At 40.9% G+C, this 23393-nt stretch overlaps 1 protein-coding gene across 1 annotated transcript in view; it reads left to right on the top strand.

Moving 5' to 3' along the window:
- Positions 1-23393, top strand: part of DSCAM (DS cell adhesion molecule) — a 667301-nt gene that overhangs the window by 400886 nt on the left and 243022 nt on the right. The window contains exons 5-9 of the mRNA XM_031684569.2: positions 4847-4993; positions 11937-12215; positions 15703-15978; positions 20827-21123; positions 21860-22135. Of these exons, the coding sequence (XP_031540429.2) occupies positions 4847-4993; positions 11937-12215; positions 15703-15978; positions 20827-21123; positions 21860-22135 (1275 nt within the window). The remainder of the gene's footprint in view (positions 1-4846; positions 4994-11936; positions 12216-15702; positions 15979-20826; positions 21124-21859; positions 22136-23393) is intronic.

Here is a 23393-nt window from a genome sequence, read left to right as displayed (position 1 = left end):
TGCGTCTAGTTGTGTGAACTCATGCAGTCACTTAACCTCTGTTCCTCACATTTCTCGTCTGTAAAAATGGGAATAATAATAGTTCCTGCCTGTAGGTTGTCGTTAAGAACTAAATGGGTCAAAACGTATGGCGTTTAGAGCAGTGGTGGCTCACAGTAAGCACAGAATACCTATCGGCTCTGATTAGGATTAGGATTAATAGCCAGATGTCTCTGTGTCTACATCTCCTCTTGTTTTATAAGGACAACCATGCCATTGGATTAGGGCACACTCTACTCCGGGATGACGGCATCTTAACTAATGACATCTGCAGTGACCCTGTTTCCAAATAAGGTCACATTCTGAGGTCCTGGGGTTTGGAACTCAACTTATGATTCTTGGAGGGAACACAGTTCAACCCGTTAACAACTGGTGAGACATCTTACTGTGAGGGCCTACTCCTTTCTCTCTCGTATGTGAGACTTTCCACATAATGTTTTAAAACCATAATTTTTATCAGGCCACTGAATTGCTCAAGAAGTATCCGTGGCTCCTTCATGCCTACATCTAATTACGGATAGGCACCCACCCATCACATCACAGAATAGACGAAGCTCAGAACCACTGAAATGAGTTAAATTCCAATCTACATCCAAATTAAGAGAAATTGATGGCTTTAAAGTTTTATCATGGATTATCTATGTGTATATATATGTACATATCCTTATCTTTTATATGCACATATATCTTTTTCTAGTTCCACTTCTATTTTAGTTACTGCTAATTTAACTTTCAAAATAAAAACAGAAGATCCATTCAGAGGCTCACCTCATTTCTAGTGCTATATACTTAGAGCTTAGATTTCAATCTTGTGTTCCTCTAATTTTTCAGAAACTGTTATGAAAACTGCTTAGGAGAAAGCACAGTTTCATTACACAGCACGGATGTCAATTGGAGGTGGCAGGCACAGCTGATAAAAGTCTCACTATGTTGTGCTACCATTTGGCATCTTATTAAAAGAACCATCTGTTCTTTTAATTATTATTAACTCAGTTGAGATTACAATAGCCAAAAAAAAGAGCCCTAAGATATGTTTCTGACTAATGAAAAATCAGATATGCTTTTAAAATCTTCCTGAAAATAATGTGGTCCTTATTGTAGATCTAACAGCTCAGCTGTGCGGGAAAAAGCCATAGAGCATAATGAAAGCATAATTAACATCAAAATCTTAAGCCTGCTCATTTTTCATGTAAGAATACATTATAGCCATTCCTGGGTGGGGGAGACTCTTTATGTGTTATACATATGGAGGTTTCATGTTGAAATCTAAAAAGAAGAGTTTTAGCTTGCTTTCTTTTTACCCAGACTTAAGAAGAGACATTTTGTATACAACTCATGATAAAGTGTTTCATCCACCCATCTCTTTAACAAATATTTTCAAATAGCATAGCCAGGCACTGCTCAGTGTCATAGAGATGACAAATCAAGCTCCTGCTGTTCTAGTCGGAGGGGAGAAATGTTAAAGCAATCTCAGACACACGCAGGGTAACTTCACACAGATGTAATAAAATCAGGTGCTCTGAGCATGAGTGACCATGATGTGGTTCATGTGGGCTGACATTGCTGGAACGTTGATTCAGGAACTGAGGTCAGAAGGATGGTGCCAGCCAGGGAAATATTGGGTTCAGGGCCCTGCAGGTAGAGCGACTGAAAGAATAGCATGTGATCAGGGCAGGACAGAGGGAGAGAGCAGATGAAGGACTCTCAGAGAGAGAGATGGCCAAACCTGAACCACCCTGTCCACCATGAATAATTCGGTCTAGCGGGACTCCGTCAAGACACTGAAGGGTCTGCGTGGATGTTGAGTGGAGAATGGGCTGAAAAGGAGCAGGAGTGGAGACCGTTTGTTAGAAGGCGGGGATCCTCAGACCTCAGTGGTGCTGCCAAGACCGAAGTGGACCATTCAGGCTGTATTGTAGAGATAGGAACTGAAGGACGTTCTGGGGACGACATATGAGGGTAGGAACGACTCATTTGGAAAACTTCAGAATATGTGTCTTGTGTTCAGATGTTGACTAATATGCCAAGGAATGTTCTTACTCACACAGCTTCACAATGATGATGGAGGATGTCCCTGAGTCTCCATCTGCTCCCTCTGTCTGTCTGTCTACGCTTTATCTCTCCACCTAGTTTCAACCCAGCTCCTTTCTACTGCAGAAGGGATTTCTGATGACATTGTCTACATGACCCTTTTCCCCCCACAGCCCCTCCCTGGGGTGTATGCAGCTACTCTTGGGGCCTTGTTTACATCTTTCTCCACCGGGTAGTTCTCTGTTGCATGACACTGGCATGGAGAGGGGTGCAAGGCCAGTGGCTTACAGAGAGTGGGGTGCAGCAGCAAGTGGGGGAGTGGTTCGCAGGGTCCCTGTCACCACAGAGTCAAGATGTTCTCATGGTTTTGCTGTGCTCATTGTCCTGAGAATTCCACGTATGTTGGGAATTCAGGCTGAACCCAGAGACCCTAGGTCTTTGTGGTCCTCTCCTAATCAAAGGTTTCTATTCTTTGTCCTTATTTTAGATTTTAAAATGCTGATCAGTTTGAGGATGGGTTTCAGGGAGAAATGAGGAGCTGGACATAGATCATTGAAATTAGTACAGAAATTCAGTCAACTCCTTCTGCCTTTCTGTGAATATTTCAGAAGATGTTTAAGACACACAAGGTTCACATTTCTTGGAAACAACTTCTTTCTTAATCGATTTATTTTATTTTAGAGTTTGTTTTTTTTTCTGGAGTAATTAGATTTATTTATTTATTTAATGGAGGTACTAGGGATTGAACCCAGGACCCCATGCATTCTAACCACATGCTCTACCACTGAGCTGTATACCCTCTCCTCCTGAAACAGCAGGTCTTAAGAGGGTCTTATTTAGCATGCTAAGTGGGTAAAAAGAAGTCAGATATTACAGGAGCAGAGTGAGTGATTAAATTAAATGTGCCCCGAGACTGGAGCCCTGGCAGGGATGAGCAGTCCTGAGCGCAGGCTGTGGCTGCAACCCTGTGCTGTGCATCTCTGGACACTTGTGAGAAATGAGGCACGGACGCTATCTCTTACATTCCACCATGCTGATGGTCTGCCAATTCTCATGAAGATGCTCCATGTTAGAGAGGTGACAGGTGTTAATACAGTATGTTTTCTGTCCCTCTTTTCTGTCTATCACTCTGCACTTTAAAGGAACTGGCTATTACAGCATTATGTAAGTATGTAAAATATATGAAAGGAGAAAACTTTCAATTACAATATATACTGGTAAGAAATGCTTGGCATATGATGACATATGACAAGTGGTAAAGGTATTTTTAGTTTCTTTTGGAGGAAAGGATAAAGCAAAAATATCTAGAATATATAGCATTCACTTTTGCGGCTATTCTAATATTTAGCATATTTGTAGCCTATTTTAAAATAAGTAACTAAGTATAATTATTTAAAAAGTCAATTTATTACTTAAAGATATTTTATATACTTTAGTAGTTAATTGGTGTTCTTTCGAAAAGCTTATGCTAGATCAGTATTTGTTTTATGATTTTTCACTTATTCATGTCTATTGAATTGTTTTTATATTACATAAGAAGTAATAAGCCATTTTTATTTTATCTGAGCATCTGATCTATGAATGAAATATAGTTCTTACAAGAAATAACAGGGCTGTAAGAACTGTGTTCACAACCTAAATATCTGAGACCTAAAATTAATGAAGTCAAGACTCCTGGCAAATTCTGATGAAAATAAACCAAAGGATGTTTCAAATGAACCTAAGGAAAACAAACAATAAAAGGAGGTGAATTTTTGGCAATTTAATCTTTTCCCAAAGAGACAAAAATCACGTTATCTTTCCAGCAGAATTGCATCAGATGCAGGAATATTCCATAGGAAAGTCTAACAGTGGCAGAAAGTATTTTGAGTTACCTACGATGTAGGTGCTACAACTCACCTGGGCTGCTTTTATTTGATTTATCATCAAATTATAATTGAACAGTGAAAAATTACCTTTAGATATTTACATTTTCAAAGGAAAAACCCTCTTTATTCTTCTTCAAGTGACACTGGTATTTGATCTCTTAATGTTGGCCATTTCTGTACAAAACTAGAGATGTCCAGGCAAAAATCCAGGTCATAGTGAGCACATTGTGTCCTGCGCTGATAGGAAGGAGAAACGGCTGAGTATGACTTTTTCTCCCCAAGGTGAAAGTGTTGTCATCATTAATTGAGTAGTAATTAGGAAATATCAGGATTCTCTAAAACATTGAATATAGGCGGAATTGATCTTTATCTTAGAATATGGAGGTAGGTGTTGGTTATTACTGAGGAAATAAGACCATCTTTACTGGAAGTTCGTGGAATATTTTATTGCTTTATAATCTAACATTTTTGTGTTTTTATTGAAATACTTCAAATTGAGGCAAAAGTTTATACTTACCTGAGGAAGAAACTTACAACTGGAAGTTAATATTCCTTTAATTTGTCACATTCTAAGAGAAAAGCGATGATCAAAGAAAATCTGCTAAATCAGCTACATACCAATTATACGTCAGCTTTGTTGGTGTTAAATAAATACATGACCTGAAAAATTAATTCATGAGATTGGGTTTTACAAGGATATGATTTATTGTGTAGCACACTTACTAAAACTCCTAATTTAGGTTAGTTGAAAAATTAATATAGCTTGAATCCTTACTGAACACGTACACCTATTATTTGCCTTAGCGTGAGTTTCCTTCACATACAGAAGCACTCTTCAGTGACTTCGTTTATATGACTGGGTTGCTTTTGCTCTATTTTAATTGGGTAACTGTTTCCTTCTGTTTCAGGATCTAGATTTCTCATCACATCCACGGGAGCCTTGTATATTAAAGATGTACAGAATGAAGATGGATTGTATAACTACCGCTGTATCACGCGGCACAGATACACCGGGGAGACGAGGCAGAGTAACAGTGCTAGACTCTTTGTATCAGGTAAAAACTCATCAAGAGTGTGCTTCCTATTTCTATGTTCCTTTGTTAGTTCCCCAGGGAGGACGTAATCAAAATTATAGAATTCATGACTAAAATGAAGCCTTCTTTTTTTCCCAAAACATTTTAGCAATGTGAGATTTTTTAAACCAATAAATACTGATATAATACAATATAATGCAATGCAAAAATAGATATTCCAAATGAAGTAATTATACATTTTGTAAAATTCTGAGTTCCTTTGACCCAATGTGATTTCTATTTTGTTGACAATGCTTCCTTGTCCTATAATTTGTATCTTCTGTCACTGGCAACACCAGCCAGCTTCACGATGCTTCAGACCACCCACAGCTCTGAGGGGGCAGAACAGGGTCACACAGAACACACCTCCTGCTCTTCTATACTGTGTCTAACAGCAGCAGGGAGATTGTCCACATTTAAAATTAAGGGAATATTCACACCCTCTCACCCCCTTCCAGGATTATTCTCAAGTGAAGGAAACCCCAGGGCAGTTTATTCCACTCTGAGAAATACATCAGTTTTGTGCCCTTTTCAATGAGACTTCTACTTTGAGAAAATACTGGCCTTTCATACAGTCTCTACAGTCTACTTGCTTTTGGCCCATCTGTGAACAAATCAGCAATCCATTCACACAGTGATGCATTAGCACTTCATGCAGCAGTTGAAAAGCGTGACATGACCATCTCAGTACTAGAAATCAAGTGCAAAATATATGACCTTTGCCCTAAATTGATTCATGTGATGAATATCTTTTAATTATAGTGATGTTTTGTGAGGAAGAAGTGATGGGAAGTTGTTAAATGTTGGGGAAATTAAAACATTGTCATCTGAACACCCACTTACTGCTCTTGATAATGTTCTGCCTGGATTCTTCTTCCCTATTTAAGTCTTTAAAATAGCCAAAACCCACCTGTCTTTTAAGGTGTGGCACAAACGTTAAGTCAGAATTAAGTGATTTCTCCTCTGAACCTGAAAATGCTTTTTCTTTACCTGTTCTTTTTCAAGTCAACTGTTACTTTATCCCGTGTGTTACAGTTATGTCTTGTTGGCTCTGTTAAGGGCAAGAGTAATCAGCAGTGAAAATACGCTCAGTTAAGAAAAAACTGTAGAGAAAATGAATTAGAAAATGGATGGCATCTGTCATCTACTCTGTGGCAGCTTTAATGACAGCACAATGGTCTACTTGTTCAGAATAGCCAAGGAAAGGTCTTGCTTGCATTGAAGGGGAGCTGCATGACAATATTGAGACAAGAAGGGAGAAGGCTTCAGGGGGTGCGATGGAGCTGGATATAAGATTAATTTGGACTTCACAAAAGAAGCAAATAATCATTTCTCCATCCCAAAAAAAGAGTGAGCCAAGTGATGATAATCCGGGAGCTCATCCTTCCCTAAAGAGAAACCTGAAAAGAAAGAGAAAACCTTTAAAAAAAAGTGAGAAACCCAAGAAGATAACCTTGTGTATCTCTACTCTAAATTAGTACTGGTTTTCAAATTTAACTCTCAGAGTTGGAAAGGCAAATTTGCTTTTCTTAAACCTAGGGTTATTATTTTTTACTTACTTAAAAAATTTTAAGAATGATGTTCTCACTGATGTTTCAAAAACACAGGCAGCAGGACTCATGACCACTGGGTCACCATGGAAGTGATGGGAGTCTAATAGCCTCGTGAGCATTTGTGAGGAGAAGTGAGGGGCATCAGAGCATAACCTGATGAGGGAGTATCACACACTTAGACACAGCAGAAGAGGAGAGACGGAGTAAGACCGAACATCTGGGGTTGAAGGTGCACTTGATAGTTGCAAGGAGAAGGAAGCGGTCAATCACACGTAATCAAAAGGCTCCAAAAGAGAGTCCACTGCATGTGACACATAACTCTGATGGCTTCTGTCACAGCAGTCTTAATGAAGTAATTGAGGGAGGAGATAGTTCGTGCTGGAGGAATGAGACCGTAGAGCTGGAGGGCTAAGTAGGACTCTTATAGGGCTTACCCACTGAGACCTGCGAGAGGCTGTAATTTGAAAGGAGCCTGGATGAGACCGACTTGCTGATCTTGGAGACCCTCTTGCAGAGGCAGCAGGCACATGGGACTCCGCCTGGGGGTACAGATGCTGGTGGCAGCAGAGCTCATTCTACCACACGGACACTAGTGCTGGCAAGTGCCATTTTAGAGTTCTCCCCTTTGCCTCTTGCTGCTGGAAGCTTACCCCGCCCCCAAGGCTAGCAGCTAGCTGCATGGAGACTCAAGCCCACCCACCAGGGGGGCAGCAGGCTCTGTACGAGGTAGGGCTTGCCAGCCAGCCAGGTTGCGGTCTGACCCTGCCTCCCAGTGCGCCCACAGCAGTCAGCCCCAGCACAGCAGAGGGCCCACGCAGCCCACACAGGGGAGGCCTCTTAGAGTATGCAGCTCTGGTGACCAGAGGAGCGTGCTTCTGGGACCCACAGGACGTCTCCTACATAAGGCCACTTTCCCAAGATCAGGAAATGTAACTGACCTACCTAACACATAGGAACAGAAACAGAGACTTAGGCAGAATGAAGCACCTGATGAATATATTGCAAACAAAAGTACAAGATAAAGTCCCAGAAGAAGAACTGAGTGAAGTGGGGGTAACGATCTACTAATAAGGAGCTAAAGATAATGATCATAAAGATGCTCAGCGAACTCAAGAGCAGAATGGACGAGCCCCTAGAGAAGTCTAACACAGAGCTAGAAAATGTGAAGAAGAGCCGAACAGGGCTAAAGAACACAGCACCCGGAATGACAATACACTGGAAGGAATCAGCAGTAGATTAGATGATACAGGGGAACAGATCAGCGAACTGGGAGACAGTGGAAATCACTCAAGCTAAGCTGAAAAAAGAAAGAAGGATTTAAAAATGAAGAGAGCTTAAGAGACCTCTGGGACAGCATCAAGCATACTAACTTTGTCATGATAGGGCTTCCAGGAGAAGAGAGAAAGAGGAAGACAATTTATTTGAAGGAATAATAGCTGAAAACGTCTCAATCTAGAGAAAGTAAACACATATCCAGGTCCGAGAAGCACAGAGAGTCCCAAACAAGATGAATCAGAGATCCACACCAAGACAGATTGCAATTAAAATGGCAAAAATTAAAGATAAAGTGAGAATCTTCAACATAGCTAGGGAAACGGAACAGTTAAGTACAAAGAAACTCTCATAAGAATATCAGCTGACTTTACAGCAGAAACTTTGCAGGCCAGAAAGGAGTGGAATGATACATTTAAAGTGATGAAAGGAAAGAAACCAAGAATACTCTACAAAGGTGAGATAGAGAGGTTTACAGACAAGCAAAAGCTAAAAGATTTAAGGCACCACTAAACATATTTTACAAGGAATGAAAAAGGGATTTCTCTTAGCAAAAGAGAATAGACCACACCTACAAATATGAAAATTATGAAAGGAGAAACCTCGTTTGTAAAGGCAAACGTACAGTAAAGGCAGAGATCAACTACTTATCAAGCCAGTAAACAGGTTAAAAGATGAAAGCAACAAGGTCACTTATACACACAATAGGTGGCTGGGGATACAGGAAACAAAAAGATGTAAAAGATAAAGTCAACTGTGTTAAACAGGAGGAGGTAAAACTGCAAGGTTGTTAGAATGTGTTCCAACTTAAGAGATCATCAACTTAAAATAATCATATGCACACACACACACACACACACACACACACACACACACCATGGTAACCACAAACCGAAATCTGTAATAGGTACACAGATAAAGAGAAAGCAAACCAAACATAACACTAAAGATAATCATCAAGTCACAAGGGAAGCAAGCATGAAAAGAAGAAAGGAGCAAAAAAGAACAAAACAACCAGAAAACAGTGAACAAAATGGCAACAAATATATACCTATCAATAATTACTTTAAATGTAAGTTGACCACCTCTAATCAAAAGACACTGAGTGGCTCAATGGATAAGAAAAGACGCAGGTATATGCTGCCTGCAAGACTCACTTCAGATCTCCAGGCACACACAGACTGAGAGGGAGGATGTAAGCAAAACTGATAAACCTTTAGCCAGACTTACCAAGAAAAAAAGGGAGAGGGCCCAAATCAATAAAATTAGAAATGAAAAAGAAGTTACATGATAAGGGGTTAATGTTCCAAAATATACAAAAGCTAATACAACTCAACATCAAGAAAACAACTCAATTAAAAATGGGTGGAGGAACTGAATAGAGAGTTTTCCAAAGAAGATAATACAGACGGCCAATAGGCACATAAAAAGATGCTTAACACACTCTTCCTCAGGAAAATGCAAATGAAAACCACAGAGATATCACTACACACCCCTCAGAGTGGCTATTATCAAAAAGACAAATGTTGGCAAGAATGTGGAAAATAGGAACCCTCATTCACTGAACAGCCACTGTAGAAAAGAGTATGGAGATTTTTCAAAGAATTTAAAATGGAACTGCCATATGATCCAGCAGCTCCATGTCTGAGTATTTATCAGAAGAAAACAGAAACATTAATTTGAAAAGATATATGCGCCCCTATATTCATTGCAACATTATTTCCACTAGCCAAGATATGAAAGCAACCTAAGTGTCCATCAATAGATGAATGGATAAAGAAGATGTGATATAAATATACAATGAAATATTATTCAGCCATAAAAAGTGAAATCTTGCCATTTGTGACAACATGGATGGACATAGAGGCCATTATGCTAAATGAAAAAGTCAGACAAAGACAAATATTATATGATTTCACTTATATGTGAAATCTAAAACAAGTGAATAACAAAACAACCAGATTCATCAGTACAGAAAATAAATGGGTGGCTGTCAGAGGGGAGGGAGGTCAGGGGATGAAAAGAAAAAAAAAGGTAACTGTGAGATAGTGAATGCTAATTAGCTTGACTGTGGTGATCATTTCAAAATTTACATTTATATGAAGCCATCACATTGTACACCTTAACCTTAAGTGCATATAATTTTTGCCAGTTATACCTCAATAAAGCTGAAAAACATTTAAAAAGGAGGCATAACTAAATGTTAACTGTAGAACAATTCTGATTTAATTAGATGAGTTGTAAAAATAAAAATATGACTTTTTATAAGAAAAAAATGAATATGGAGTAGATAATAGAGGATACCAAAAGGTTATTATTATTCTTGTGTGATACTGACATTGTGGTTATGTAAGAAAAATCTAATTTCCATCAGAAAAACATACTAGTGATTCATGAGAAAATAACATAGATTCTATGACTGGACAAGCATGTTAGCACCAAAAGCACAGACTGCAGAGACACAGGCGAGAGTTAAACATGCTGTGATTCCTGTTGCATCTGGGTGATAAATATATGGGATGCATTATATTATTTCCTCTACTTCTGTGTGAGTTTGCAAATTTTTATGATAAAAGCTAATTTTTGAAGATGTAGATTAGAAGTTTGAAGACAAAACATCGAAATTAAATCCAGTGTTGTGTGGTTGTACTAATTTTGTGTCTGACCACATGTCCCCATGAGAGCATGTCTCAAGCATTGCTTACATTGTCTATTTAAAAAATAAAAAAGATTATACTGTATAACACAGGGAAATAGATGCAAGATCTTGTGGTAGCTCACAGTGAAAAAACATGTGACAATGAATACATGTATGTTCATGTATAACTGAAAAATTGTGCTCTACACTGGAATTTGACACAACATTGTAAAATGACTATAATTCAAAAATATAAAAACAGAAAACAAAAAAAGAACCAAAGGCTATTGGCATGAAGAGACAATTATAAACAAGAAATAAAAATGTACAATAAATGTGATCATCAAATAAAAGCAAATTAAACAACAAAAAATAAAAATCCTTATATAAAAAAATAAATAAAATGTAAAAGAAATGCCCCATTCTTTTCTTGTAAAATAGTTTTATTGAGATGCAGTTTACCAAACATACACTTCACTCATTTTACACATACTATTCAATGATTTTAGTAAATGTATAGAGTTTGCAACTATCGCTGTAATCCAATTTTAGAACATTTTTGTCAGCCAGAAAGATTGCTGCTGCCCATTCGCAACAATCAGTTCAATCCCAGCTCTAGGCAACTATTAACCTACCATCTGTCTCTATAGATTTGCATTTTCTGCATGTTTCATGTAAATCAAATCCTATAGTACGTGGCTCTGCATCTAGCTTCTTTCACCAAACATCATCTTTTGAGGTCCATCCATGTTGTACTATGTGTCAGTGGTTCACTCTTTTGCATGCTGAGTAGTATGTGTGTGTATTCACACTTTGCTTATCCATTCACTAAACAGTGGCTTTTTGGACTATTTCCACTTTTTGGCTGTTATGAATAATCCCACTATGAACATTTGTGAACAAGTCTTTGAGTGGACATAGGTTTTCATTTAGGTCTAGGGTAGGTACCTACGAGTGGAGCTTTGGGCCCTTAAGGTAAACTGAAGCTTAACATTTTAAGAAACTGCCAAATTCTTGTCCAAAGTGGCTGCACCATTTTACATTCCCATCAACAGTGTGTGAAGGTTCCAGTTTCTTCTCCACATCCTCACGAGCCCTTGTTATTGTTTGTTTTTTATTATTATCATAGCCATCCTAGCAGGTGTGAGGTACCTATCATAGTGTTTTTCATTTGCATTACCCTAGTGGCTAATGATACTGAGCATCTTTCCATGTGCTTATTCGTCGTTTGTATACCTCCTTTGGTGATATATCTGCTTCAACTTTCTGCAAATTCTGAGGAGAAGAAATTTACATGAATAGGTCCTTTTTTTTTCTGTTCATAAGTATCTAAAACCTGAAAGATCTGCATCAGTAGTTGGTCTGATACATGGAATTTGAATTATATAGACAACCCTATGATTCTGCATGACTACTTTAACTCATGCATCATATCTAAGAGTTTTTTTTTTCCCTTCTGCAGACCCAGCGAACTCAGCCCCATCCATACTGGATGGGTTTGACCATCGCAAAGCCATGGCAGGGCAGCGTGTGGAGTTGCCCTGCAAAGCGCTTGGGCACCCTGAGCCAGATTACCGCTGGCTGAAGGACAACATGCCCCTGGAACTTTCTGGAAGGTTCCAGAAGACCGTGACGGGGCTGCTTATTGAGAACACTCGTCCCTCAGACTCAGGCAGCTATGTGTGTGAAGTGTCCAACAGATACGGAACTGCTAAGGTGATAGGCCACCTGTACGTGAAACGTAAGTTGGATGGTAACTTGCAGCGGTGATGCTGGTGCCCCTGGTGGAGCTTTTGCTTCAAAACGACCTCTGGGCTTTCTCTGCAGCCCCCGCGAACCCTCACAACAGTCCTGTTTAGACACATCTCAGCCCCATTTTGCAGATGAAGAAATTGAGGCTCAAATTGCTCGAGGTTACACAGCTGGAGACTCGGAGCTTAGGGTGACTTCAGATCTATCTGATCCCAGACATCCAAGATTTCCATTAAGACGCAGGATACATTTCCAAGACGATAGTACCGAGCTGTTGAATTCAGGACAGTCAGCCTGTCTAAAAATCGATGGAGGAAGAGGGGCAGGACTGTGCTGTCCACATAAGCGATGACAGTCAGGTCCAAGGAGTTGTCCTTGCCTGTTTCCAGACGCTACTTTAAATTCCTAAGTGGGGCCATTATTAGCTATAGATAGGGCTGTATATAGGGCTATAATTACCCAAATATTGGACTTGGACTCAATATTTTTGATCATTTAGCCAAGTATGCTGGGTATGTGTCATCCCCAGTTGACTTGGAGTGACTGACTTGAGGAGGGTGTTGAGAAGACTGCCGAAGGCGGACTGGGAGGAAGGACGGCTGTAATTGCAGGGAGGAAGCACTCTGGCTAAACAGGCTTAATTTTTTACTTACATAGAAACCAAATCAAAGTGATCACATGGCCAGAAATGAGTCGCAGAACTTAGGTCAAAATACATGCCTCTTAATTGCCAGTATGATGTCGTATATATTTATCTGCATATGTGTGAAAATCTGATGAACTAACCTGAGCAAACTGAATACCAGAGTCTAGCATTGAAAAGGGAGGCATTTCCTTACCCTGGCTTTTTTCCAGCCTTCTGCCTCTTGTGGAACCGACTCGTCAGTGTCACTGGGGGTGTAGACTGCTTAAGCACAGCACCAGCCAAGTGAATACATTCAGAGCAAGTATCCCAGTGCCTGCCTGGGATGCACTGCCCATGCTCAGTCCTGCAAGTGTCGTTCAGACAAGCTCAGGCTGGGTGGGATGAGGAGGAGCCGGAGGATAACATCTGCACGGTTGTATTTCTGTGGTTTGCAGGCGAAGCAGCGCAGCACTGGGCGGCTAGGAAGAAGTGTTCCAACAGGCAGGATCAAAACCACCTTTCATGGCTCCCCAGTTTCTGTTGAATAAAGTTTATAACTTAGGATAGTATGGAAAGCATCTCATGTAAACCTGTAGGGTCATATTTCCCAGAGTTTTACTTCAAAAAAACCCATTCCCGCAAAATCTAACTTCTTCCTTTTCCCCATATAAACCCATTCCTTCTCTAATCGCGGGCCATGCTGCTCTCTCCATATGGAAGATGGTTTTCAAATACTTGAATGTCTAAAATGTCCCATCTGTTAAATGCAACGCCTCCTTCCCGAAACGTTCCCCACTGTCCTCCTATTTACTGCTCAACCCTCAGAGCATCCTGTGGCTTTCTCTCTGAAAGCGTTTATCACTGTCTACATTTCAAGAGTTATCAGTGGAAAGGTTTTCTTTCTGGTGGTGCTTGTTTTCATCTTTGTACTCTTCTGCCACATCCAGCGAAGTTCCAGATGATTCTCTCATGTCCCCCCTCCCCCTTCTGATTGCTCCTTGGTTTGGTCTCTTCTCTAGGAGGAAAGCATGCTCTTGGGTTCCAAATTCAGAACTGCCTTCTCTTCTATCTCTTCTCTTTTCTTCTGGTGCTCTCTTTTATTTTAGGGCTTCGAATTCCTCCCCTCTGAAAACAGCCTTGAATTTGCGGGCTTAGCCTCAGCTTCCGTGTTGAGTGTCAAATGACTATGTCTCCCAATTTTATATCTGATGTTTAGCTGGCACTTCTGAAGAACAATGTCCCAGACTGTTCTCCACCATCAGTCTCCGCCTTGCAAATGGCTCTTGGTGTTCTAGACCTCTCCCACCCTCAGATCCTCCAGATTCAGGCTTTAAGTCCTGGATCCCCTTTCAGACTTTCCTTTCTGCGACCACATCCAGCCACGTCCTAGAGGCTGTGCCTCACAGTGCTCCTCAGCTGTGCTCTCCACCTCTGCCCGGTCCAAGGTCAGGCTTTAACTGCGCCACAACTGCCAGCACTGCCCCTTTGCTGACCAGTTTCCCCACTCTCACCTGTCCAATGCAATATGATCAGTCGATTCTCCTAAAAGTATGTTTGCCTATGGTGCTAACTTGCTAAAAATTCTGGAGAGCTTTCTTTAGTTCCCTCTGATTTGATTCCAAAATCTTGAAGCCCTTTGCAGGATTGTCCCAGACTGCCTTTGTCATTTTTCTCCCGCTGGTCTCCTTCAGAGACCCCGTGTTGCATCCAGACTGATGCAGAGCTCCTCCTAAGACGTGGCTCTGCTTCTTGCTCTAACTCGTGTGGTCCCTGCTCTGCACGCCGTGCGCTCTGCGCTCCCGCTGGCCTTGGTTCTGTCCGTCCTTGATGTCTGAGGACTTTCTTTTGATCCTCTTGCACAGACTGTACACCTCTCATGGACCCTTTTGGTTACTATCTTCACTTTCATATTTGTCTTACCTACTTACAAGACTGAGCTCCTTAAAGACTTCACAGTGTGGTGACATGAGAAGTCAGTAACCATTGTGGTAAACAGCTGGTTTTTGCCGTCTACATGTTGAGTGGATTTGGTTAAATTAATTAATCTTTCTGAATAACCATTTCTTCTTCTGTAAAATGGAGATAATACAAAACTCACAGGACTGTGGGAAGACTGACTTAAATAATGTACAGAAGATACTTGGTAACTTTATGACACATGCTAGCTGCATACAAGAGTTATTCATCTTTGTCTCACCTGTGAGTTTAACCCTGTCCTTGGCATACAGTAGATGTTCAATAAATGCTTACTGCATTGAACTGGGTTTGTTGAATGAAAACATAAGAAGTCAAGGATGAGAGTTAACAACACTGTCCAAAGCAGTTAGCCTCATTTTAAAGAAAAATATCCTGTTTCATGGTTGCAAATTATAATATCAGCCTGCTTTCTTACAGCTGTGTCATGGGCCCTGGTTAAGCCACACAGGGGATGTGAGTGAGTATATATGTGTGAGAGAACAGCCCAGAGCAAACCCATCAGTGTCACATTGGGGGACCAGGGAAATAGGATTTAAATATTCAAATATTTCTGTCCTTGCCGATAACCAGCACATTGCGTTTCTCATTGTCAGTGGATTAACACTCACATTGATTTGATGAGAAAGAGATTTGACCAACAGCAGTCTATTCGCTACACAGAGAAAGAAAGAAGGCCAGTAAAAAAAAAAAGACAAATAGGAGTGAGGGCGTTCCCAAGCAAAACAGAGCCCCATGAAATACTACTGAAGTGCGAAATTAGGAGGTGTGCTTGCCACGATGCGGTTGCCTTGTCAGGAGTCCACCCTGTGGTCGAAACAGTCTCTACATACGTGATGTTTTTTACCTTTTTCTCTTCTTTTACCAAAAACTCCAGAGCCGCTGAAAGCTACCATCAGCCCCAGGAAGGTTAAAAGCAGCGTGGGCAGCCAGGTCTCCTTGTCCTGCAGCGTGACAGGAAGTGAGGACCAGGAACTCTCCTGGTACCGAAACGGTGAAATCCTCAACCCTGGAAAAAATGTGAGGATCACAGGGATCAACCGCGAAACCCTTATCATGGACCACATGGTCAGAAGTGACGGGGGCGCGTACCAGTGCTTTGTGCGCAAGGATAAGCTGTCCGCTCAAGACTATGTGCAGGTGGTCCTCGAAGGTCAGTGGGCCTTGTTACAGGGTTCAGCTGAAAAAGAACCCAAACCCAGAGCACCCAAAAGGAGGAGCGAAGGGTGAAGCATTGCTCATAACACAGTTTTAAGATTTCCATCCATCTGACCAGCTAATGATTCTACCCTAGTTTTTCAAACTAAATCGGGCAGATTAAAGAATAAATTCTGGTGAAGTGAAATTTGTCCAGGGTAGAAGTAACATAAGGAATGTGGTTTAACATAGAAGTTCAGTAACATAAATGTTGCCTACTCACGTGTTTGAAGTTACCTGTCAAGATATAGGCCTAAGAAACTCGAGACTCATGGTTGGGTTGACAGTTCATTATCCTCTAGACCAGGGTCTGTCAGTGATGCTTGGCTTGGGGGCTGCTTCATGCACTGTAGGATGTTTAGCAGTGTCTCTGGCCTCTGCTCACCAGATGCTGGCAGTACCACCCTCCAGTCGTGACAACCAAAAATGTCCTAGACATTGCCAGATGTCCCTCATTGAGAAACACAGCTTTAGAGGCAAAATGCAGAGCAGCACTTCAGTGCAGTGCTCGGTGGAGTGAAAAATGGCATTTGGGTTGTAGGGTTGTCCCTGTTTGTGTCCGAATTGTTGCAGATGTAGGTGATTGGAAGTTTTGAGGAATTCCCTGGCGGTGTCATCATGGGTTTAGGTATGTTACGTTGTTTTCTTCTCTTAACTTACATCTTCAGGCTTATCATCAGCCAGGGAAAGACGCTATCAAGGTAACATTCATTTGAGAGATACATGTTTATCATCAGATAATTGAACTAGCATTTATCTGTATATTTGCATGTGCTGTTGGAAATTGTGTCTTTATATATAATTTAAAATTCATCTGTTATCAGCTGATTAAAATAATTACATGACTTTCATATAACCTAAAGGGGGAAAAAGAGAAATTCATTTTTGTATGAAAATAAGTTTAAGTATGTCTTGATGCTAAGAGGAGATTTCTCTTCTTACTTTTTTAACCTTAGCCAATTTTTAAGAAGAAGCAAGCTTAGAATAGCATCCTTATTTTGATTCAAGCATTTCTTTGCAGACAGTGAGTGTTTCAAAGCAGAGGTGAAATTAGCTGAAGGCATGATACTCAGATTAAAAGCCTGACACTGTGGTGCACATAGTAATTAAGTGCAGAAAGTAATCAGTTTGCACAGAGCCAGTGGGCCAATGCCCTGTAGTCCTCACGTAGTCACTATTTTTAGATTCTTTGTAGAAAAGGGAGAGATTGCCTGTCTAGGCCTGGTTACCTTGGCAACCATCTCGTGTGACGAAGGAGACCTAAAAAGCATATTGATAATCCATAATGATGTCGAAAGAGTTCAGGTTATCAGAGAGTGACAACAAGAAAGATTTCTGACACTCAGATCTCACTGGGAAAATAATGTCTGCTTTCATCTCCAAAACAGCCTGTCACTTGAATAGAAAGAGGGGACAGAGGAGCACGCTGAGCCTACTCATGGATTTATTTGTCGTATGTCAGTTTCCATTCAGGACAAGAAGCTTCGTTTTATTTTTTCTTTTCTGAGAGATGACAGTGCTAATGTAGCCAGAGAAAGTAGAAATGGAATTTCAAATACACATGTAGTAACTGCCTTAAAATGATGTCTAACTAGTATCCTCCGATGTGACCTCCTATAGTAGCTATGGATTTACATAGATGATAAACTCTTACAATACCGGTAACTAAGAGTGGCCATTGACGTAATGTAGAATCTGGGAATGTTCCCTATGAGGACAAGGAAGCTGGATGGAAGTCTAAAGAAACTGGGATCTAGTAATTGTAGGTTCAAGATCAAGCCAGAATATCTGGAAAATGAAATAATAAAAGAGAATAAGGACCTATTTCTGGAAATGATAGAGTAGCATGTGTCAGACTAACCTACAAGAAGATGAAAATTATGAGTTTCGGGATTTGCAAACTTGTATGCAGACACTGGGGAGACACCAGCAAACAGGCAGAAAGAATTTGATCCTTGAAAGAAAGGGGAAAATTAGGTGATTTCTACACTGATACCACATTTCCCCTAAGGAGAGTTTCCAGTCCCGGTGGGATGAGCGCGTGGGGAATCTAAAACAGAAAAAGAAAAGCAGAAAACTGCAGTCTTGGTGGGACTGAGGTGTAGAAGGACAGAGGGCTGGGCTGTCAGATTACCTGCAAACTGAGGGAGGTGAGTGGAGATTTCAGGAAGAAGGAAATAACAGTAGGGAATCCTAAAATCTGAAAATAAACTTCCTTGAAAAACTTGGTTGACACATGAACTGCAGAAATGTGAAGGAGAACCCAAGTCTACAATAAGAATAGCCAAGCATGAAAAACAAATAGGTTACTGTGACCAGAGACCAAGAAGAATAAGAACAGACCCTGGGAAGGACCCAGCCAGCAAGGCTTTCAGAGCCGCTGCTTGAAGTCTGTTCAACAGCGTAGAGGGGAACCTGGGCGTAAAGCGCGAGCAGACGGGAAGGCGAGCGGGGCAGTGGGGACTAAAAGGAGCCAGCAGACGTGAAAATGCATTGGCTTCAGTGGAAGACTGGAGAAGGAAGGAAAAAGCATCCATGAAACTGAAGACATTAAAATCACGTCTCCAACCTGAAGCACGGAGAGAAGGAAGATGGCACAGAAGGTGAACAGAGCCTTATTCATATGGGACATTTGCAGATGTCCTGACATGCAGATAATTAGGGGCTCAGCAAAATAGAAGACAGAGAATGGGGGAGAAAAATATTTAAAGATACAGTGGCCACAATTTCCCCAAATTTGGTGTATAAAATAAAGTTGCAGATCTCAAAACCCCCGCAAACCCCAAAAGGAATAAATACACAGAAAACCACGTGCAGGCACAACAGAGCTGAGCTAAAAACCAGGGATAAACGGAAAATCTTACAATTCTGAGGGAGGAAAATACTACTTAAAGGAGGCCATCAGTACAGTTGATGGATGGCTTCTCATCAGGTATTTCAGAGGTTACACAAGTGTAGGTGTTTAACAAAACCCAGTATTTGCACATTGAAGAGCTATACATTTCACTGTAGGTAAACTTTATCTTTAAAAAAAAAGAGGATAACTGATGAAAGCTTTCCTAAACATATTGAAAGAAGACTTAGAGATTTTAGTGTTCAGTGTAAAAATCAGTGAAAAGGAATTTACAGCTAAACACATCATGGAAAAAAATGTTGAATTGTAGGGTCAAATAAAATAACTTCAACATTCCGAAGCACCAGCAGTTGGAAAGGTGTTTGCAGTCCAAGGCCCTGATAGGCGCTACTTCTGAATGCCTCTGGGGAGGAAAAACAAAAACAAAAAAACAGGCCTGAAAGCCTCCTCCAGCCTCCCAAAGCAGAGGAGAATTAAGAAGGTAAGGCTCAGGGATTTGCAATTAAAAGGCGGTGGAGAGCTGCAGGGAAGCCTCCCGGCTCGGCGCTGCCTCGGGCCTGGGGACGGCGGGTGTCTCTCCCCTCAGGAGTGTTTGCGAGCGTCAACACTTAGCTTTCCACGGTGAGGCCTGCGAGGCATCTTCAGTTTTGTTTTTTGCGTTTTCATTTGCTCACCTGTACTTTCAAATTTTTCGACAATGAATGTACGTAACTTTTATAATTAAAAGCTTAAAAAAACTCTCTTAATCTTCATCTTTCATCACTGATAAACCGTTAAAATAAGCTCCAAAGTTTTCAATATCTCCTCCAGCAAGGTTTGTTACCAGACTCAGAAATCCTGCTGCATGTGGTCACAGTTATGTCAAAATGACTCACTTAACGCCTAGGAAAACGTGTCACAGTGTTGATTTATATGCCTGAGGCTGCTAGGCCATTAGTTTTGATACATTTTTCTCTAATGTGTATGTATCTCTCTCTTTTTTTTAATGGAGATACATACATATATATATATATATATATATATACACACACACATATATATGTATATATATAAGAGAAACATGCATTTGTGATTACTATCAGACAGTATGAGGAAATTTTATATATATATATATATATATATATATGAATGATAGAAAAATAATGGAATATAAAAATTTGATCTTTGTCGAAAATGTTGGAAATTCCTATGGAAACTCCTCTAAGACTGAGCAACACGTTTGCCTGGGACAGTCTTGGGTTGTGCGTGTTCTCTTAGCGTTATTGTTCCTAGCATCCATTTTATTCTCAAAAATATTTCAGGACAGATGATAAATTATATGGCCATGCTTCAGGAGATACTTTTGGAGATATTTAATACATGCTGGAAGTCAAACCTTATTTAGCATCTACCCATCCTCAGAGCCTTCATGGAAATTCACGTACATTTATGACTTGCCATTAAAACTATAAAAGGTGATTTCTTATGAGAACATGATAAAGATGAGATAATCAGTCTCTTAGCTCTTTCTTTTATTCTTTTATTCCTCTAAACAATTCCCTGGGAGGCCATGCCTAGTTAACTTGCGGGAACTAGAAAGCTAAAGTAACCAGTGGGGATGTGTGGATTTCTTCCACGTTTATAACTTTGGCTGGGAACATACCAGTTTTGAGTTATAAACCTGGTGGCAGATGACATTGTTTAACATGAACATCTGAGTTGCATTATCTTGCTTCTTGTTATGACAATCAGGAAATATACAAGAGAGTCATTAAAGGTTGCAAATGGGGTGTTCACTTATTTTGAAAAGGAAATTTTGTTCTGATTGGGACTTAGCTTCATCTGTAAAACCAGACCTTTGAGTCGTGTTTGAGAATCCCTGCATCCACCGCCTAACCATTAACTAAACGTACCTGGAAGTCGTTTAATTATTTGTATCGCCACTTCCTTCCATGATTTGTCTTCCTGCAGATGGAACTCCCAAAATTATTTCTGCCTTTAGTGAAAAAGTGGTGAGTCCGGCAGAACCGGTGTCCCTCATGTGCAATGTGAAGGGGACGCCGCTGCCCACGATCACATGGACCCTGGACGACGACCCAATTCTCAAGGGCGGCGGCCACCGCATCAGCCAGATGATCACGTCCGAGGGGAATGTGGTCAGCTACCTGAACATCTCCAGCTCTCAGGTCCGGGACGGGGGCGTCTACCGCTGCACTGCCAACAACTCGGCGGGAGTCGTCCTGTACCAGGCTCGAATAAACGTAAGAGGTGCTTGTCAAATCAGCTCCTCAAAAAACACACATAACTCATTGTAGTGGAGAAGGTTTCTGCATGCACTGAGCCGAGTCTTGGAATGCCGGAGCGAAGTGACTGTCCTCCCCATTTCCGACCCTCTCCTTCCCACTCAGAGTGGCAGTGGCGGGGTCACTGTTGGAGATGGCATCTCAGTTTCTGCAGTCAGCTCGGCCTCTTGTTTTCTCTTAGACTTGTCCTCCAGAGCTTTCTTTCCCTGGTTTATGCTCTGCATGCTTTCCTCCTCTTCCTCCGTCCTGCATTCTTGGTAAACCTTCATGTATGTAGAATTTAACTTACATTCATAGTGCAACGTGGCATAACCTCCATCCTCATAATCGATTTTCTAGAGAGAGCTAAACAATTGAGTTGCTGCCAGTGTTTTCACCAAAGCAGCACGGTCGTTCAGTACAGCTAGTTACTTTTTATTGACTAAATTGCCTTTTATCCTGTAATTCAAAACGTTTTAATAGAAGTAGTTGATCATTAAAGCATTTAACACTCCTTCAATTCATTTGAATGTAATGAAATTAGAAGGGGAAAAAAAACCTTCTTAGTAGAAAATGCCAAATGCAGAAAAAGTACATTTAATTGAAAAAGACGTCCTTACATGAAAATAATTGACAGTTTTAATTCAGGGGAAAGTGTGCGCACTTCCACACGGAAGCTGTACCCTTAAATCATTTTCAAGAGTTTCTCTGTGTCTCTCCAGGGCCTGCAAGCATTCGACCAATGAAAAATATCACAGCAATAGCAGGACGGGACACATACATTCACTGTCGGGTGATTGGCTATCCGTATTACTCCATCAAATGGTACAAGAACTCTAATCTGCTTCCTTTTAACCACCGCCAAGTGGCGTTTGAGAACAACGGGACTCTGAAGCTCTCGGATGTGCAGAAGGAGGTGGACGAGGGCGAGTACACGTGCAACGTGCTGGTTCAGCCTCAACTCTCCACCAGCCAGAGTGTCCACGTGACAGTCAAAGGTAAGGCTTTTCTCCCCAGTGTCCCCACACAGCTCGCCATCACTTAGCTCACCCGTTTCACCAGACCAGCAATGAGGAGTGGAGTAACCTGAGGGCATGCATGTTGAGAGCCCTGTTAAAGTACATCATTAGATGCTCTGTTCTCTCTGCTCATGCATCTTCACAAGACTTGTGGTTGATATAGGCTTCTTTTCGTGTGTATTTTTGGCTTGGTTTCCCAGAGGCTGTGTGTTGTTCAGCATACCATAGGAAGAAGAAACATGTCATTGGCTTGGTTATCTAGCTGTCTGGCAGATCATTTTAAAGCACAATAGCTTTCTTTGTTTTCCTAAGAACTCCTAAAAGTGAATTCTTAGAATCCACCTGGAGGAGATTGTAAGATGGATAAAGACTTCACACAAAATAGATGAGCAGGTCAAAGCAACAACATAGAAATTACTTGACTAAAGGTCCTCAGAGAAAATTTTCCTGACTTTTAAATTATACTTTATGTCATGACATCATGACGCAGACAGTCGTGGACTCGAACCATCAGGATGAGTTTTGGAGCTCACGCACCTCAACTCCAACCTCCTCGTCCATAAAGCCCAATGGTGACAAGACCCCCCCGGGGACACACAGCCTGTAGTGGCAGACCCTTAGGGGGACCCATTTCTTCCACTCCCCCGTTCAGTTTCCTCAGCTGAACGTAAAATGAAAATTTTCAATTATGTAAATAATTGCATGAAGTGGGTCATAGAAGTAGCTCTAATGTGTGATGAAACAGTATCAAAAACACATAGAAGCAGCCTCCTGCCGCGCTAAGCTGTCTGCCGGAGCTGCCCAGTTACCTGTTTCAGTGCCAATGATTGTCTCTGAGCATCCTGGTTACAAAGTTGCACGGGTCTCCCATGGTCTTCCCCAGCCATCTCTCCTCACAAACCCTGTTAGCTCACCTGTTCAGGAACACCTGTAACTACACCCCTCCAACACACACAATGTGTGATGTATCGTGTAGTGTGTGTTATATAACTTGTGTTGTGTATTATATATTAGATATACTTGCACATAAATAATTTTGAATCTTTTTATAATAACCACATATCTTGAGAAATTTTCTCAAATCATTAAAAGTTCTTGGTAAGCCAAATTGGTCATAGCTGGGTAAAACTTCATTTTGTGATTGTATTCATTTCTTTAACCATGATGGATGGAACATCTACTCTGTGCCCCAAACTACTGTAGGCATTAAGGAAAACAATGATGAAAAGATAGACGA

Source organism: Vicugna pacos, chromosome 1 (assembly GCF_048564905.1).
Source record: "Vicugna pacos chromosome 1, VicPac4, whole genome shotgun sequence".
Taxonomy (NCBI): domain Eukaryota; kingdom Metazoa; phylum Chordata; class Mammalia; order Artiodactyla; family Camelidae; genus Vicugna; species Vicugna pacos.
Note: the sequence above shows the minus strand (reverse complement) of the source record. Positions and strands in the feature narration are given on the sequence as shown.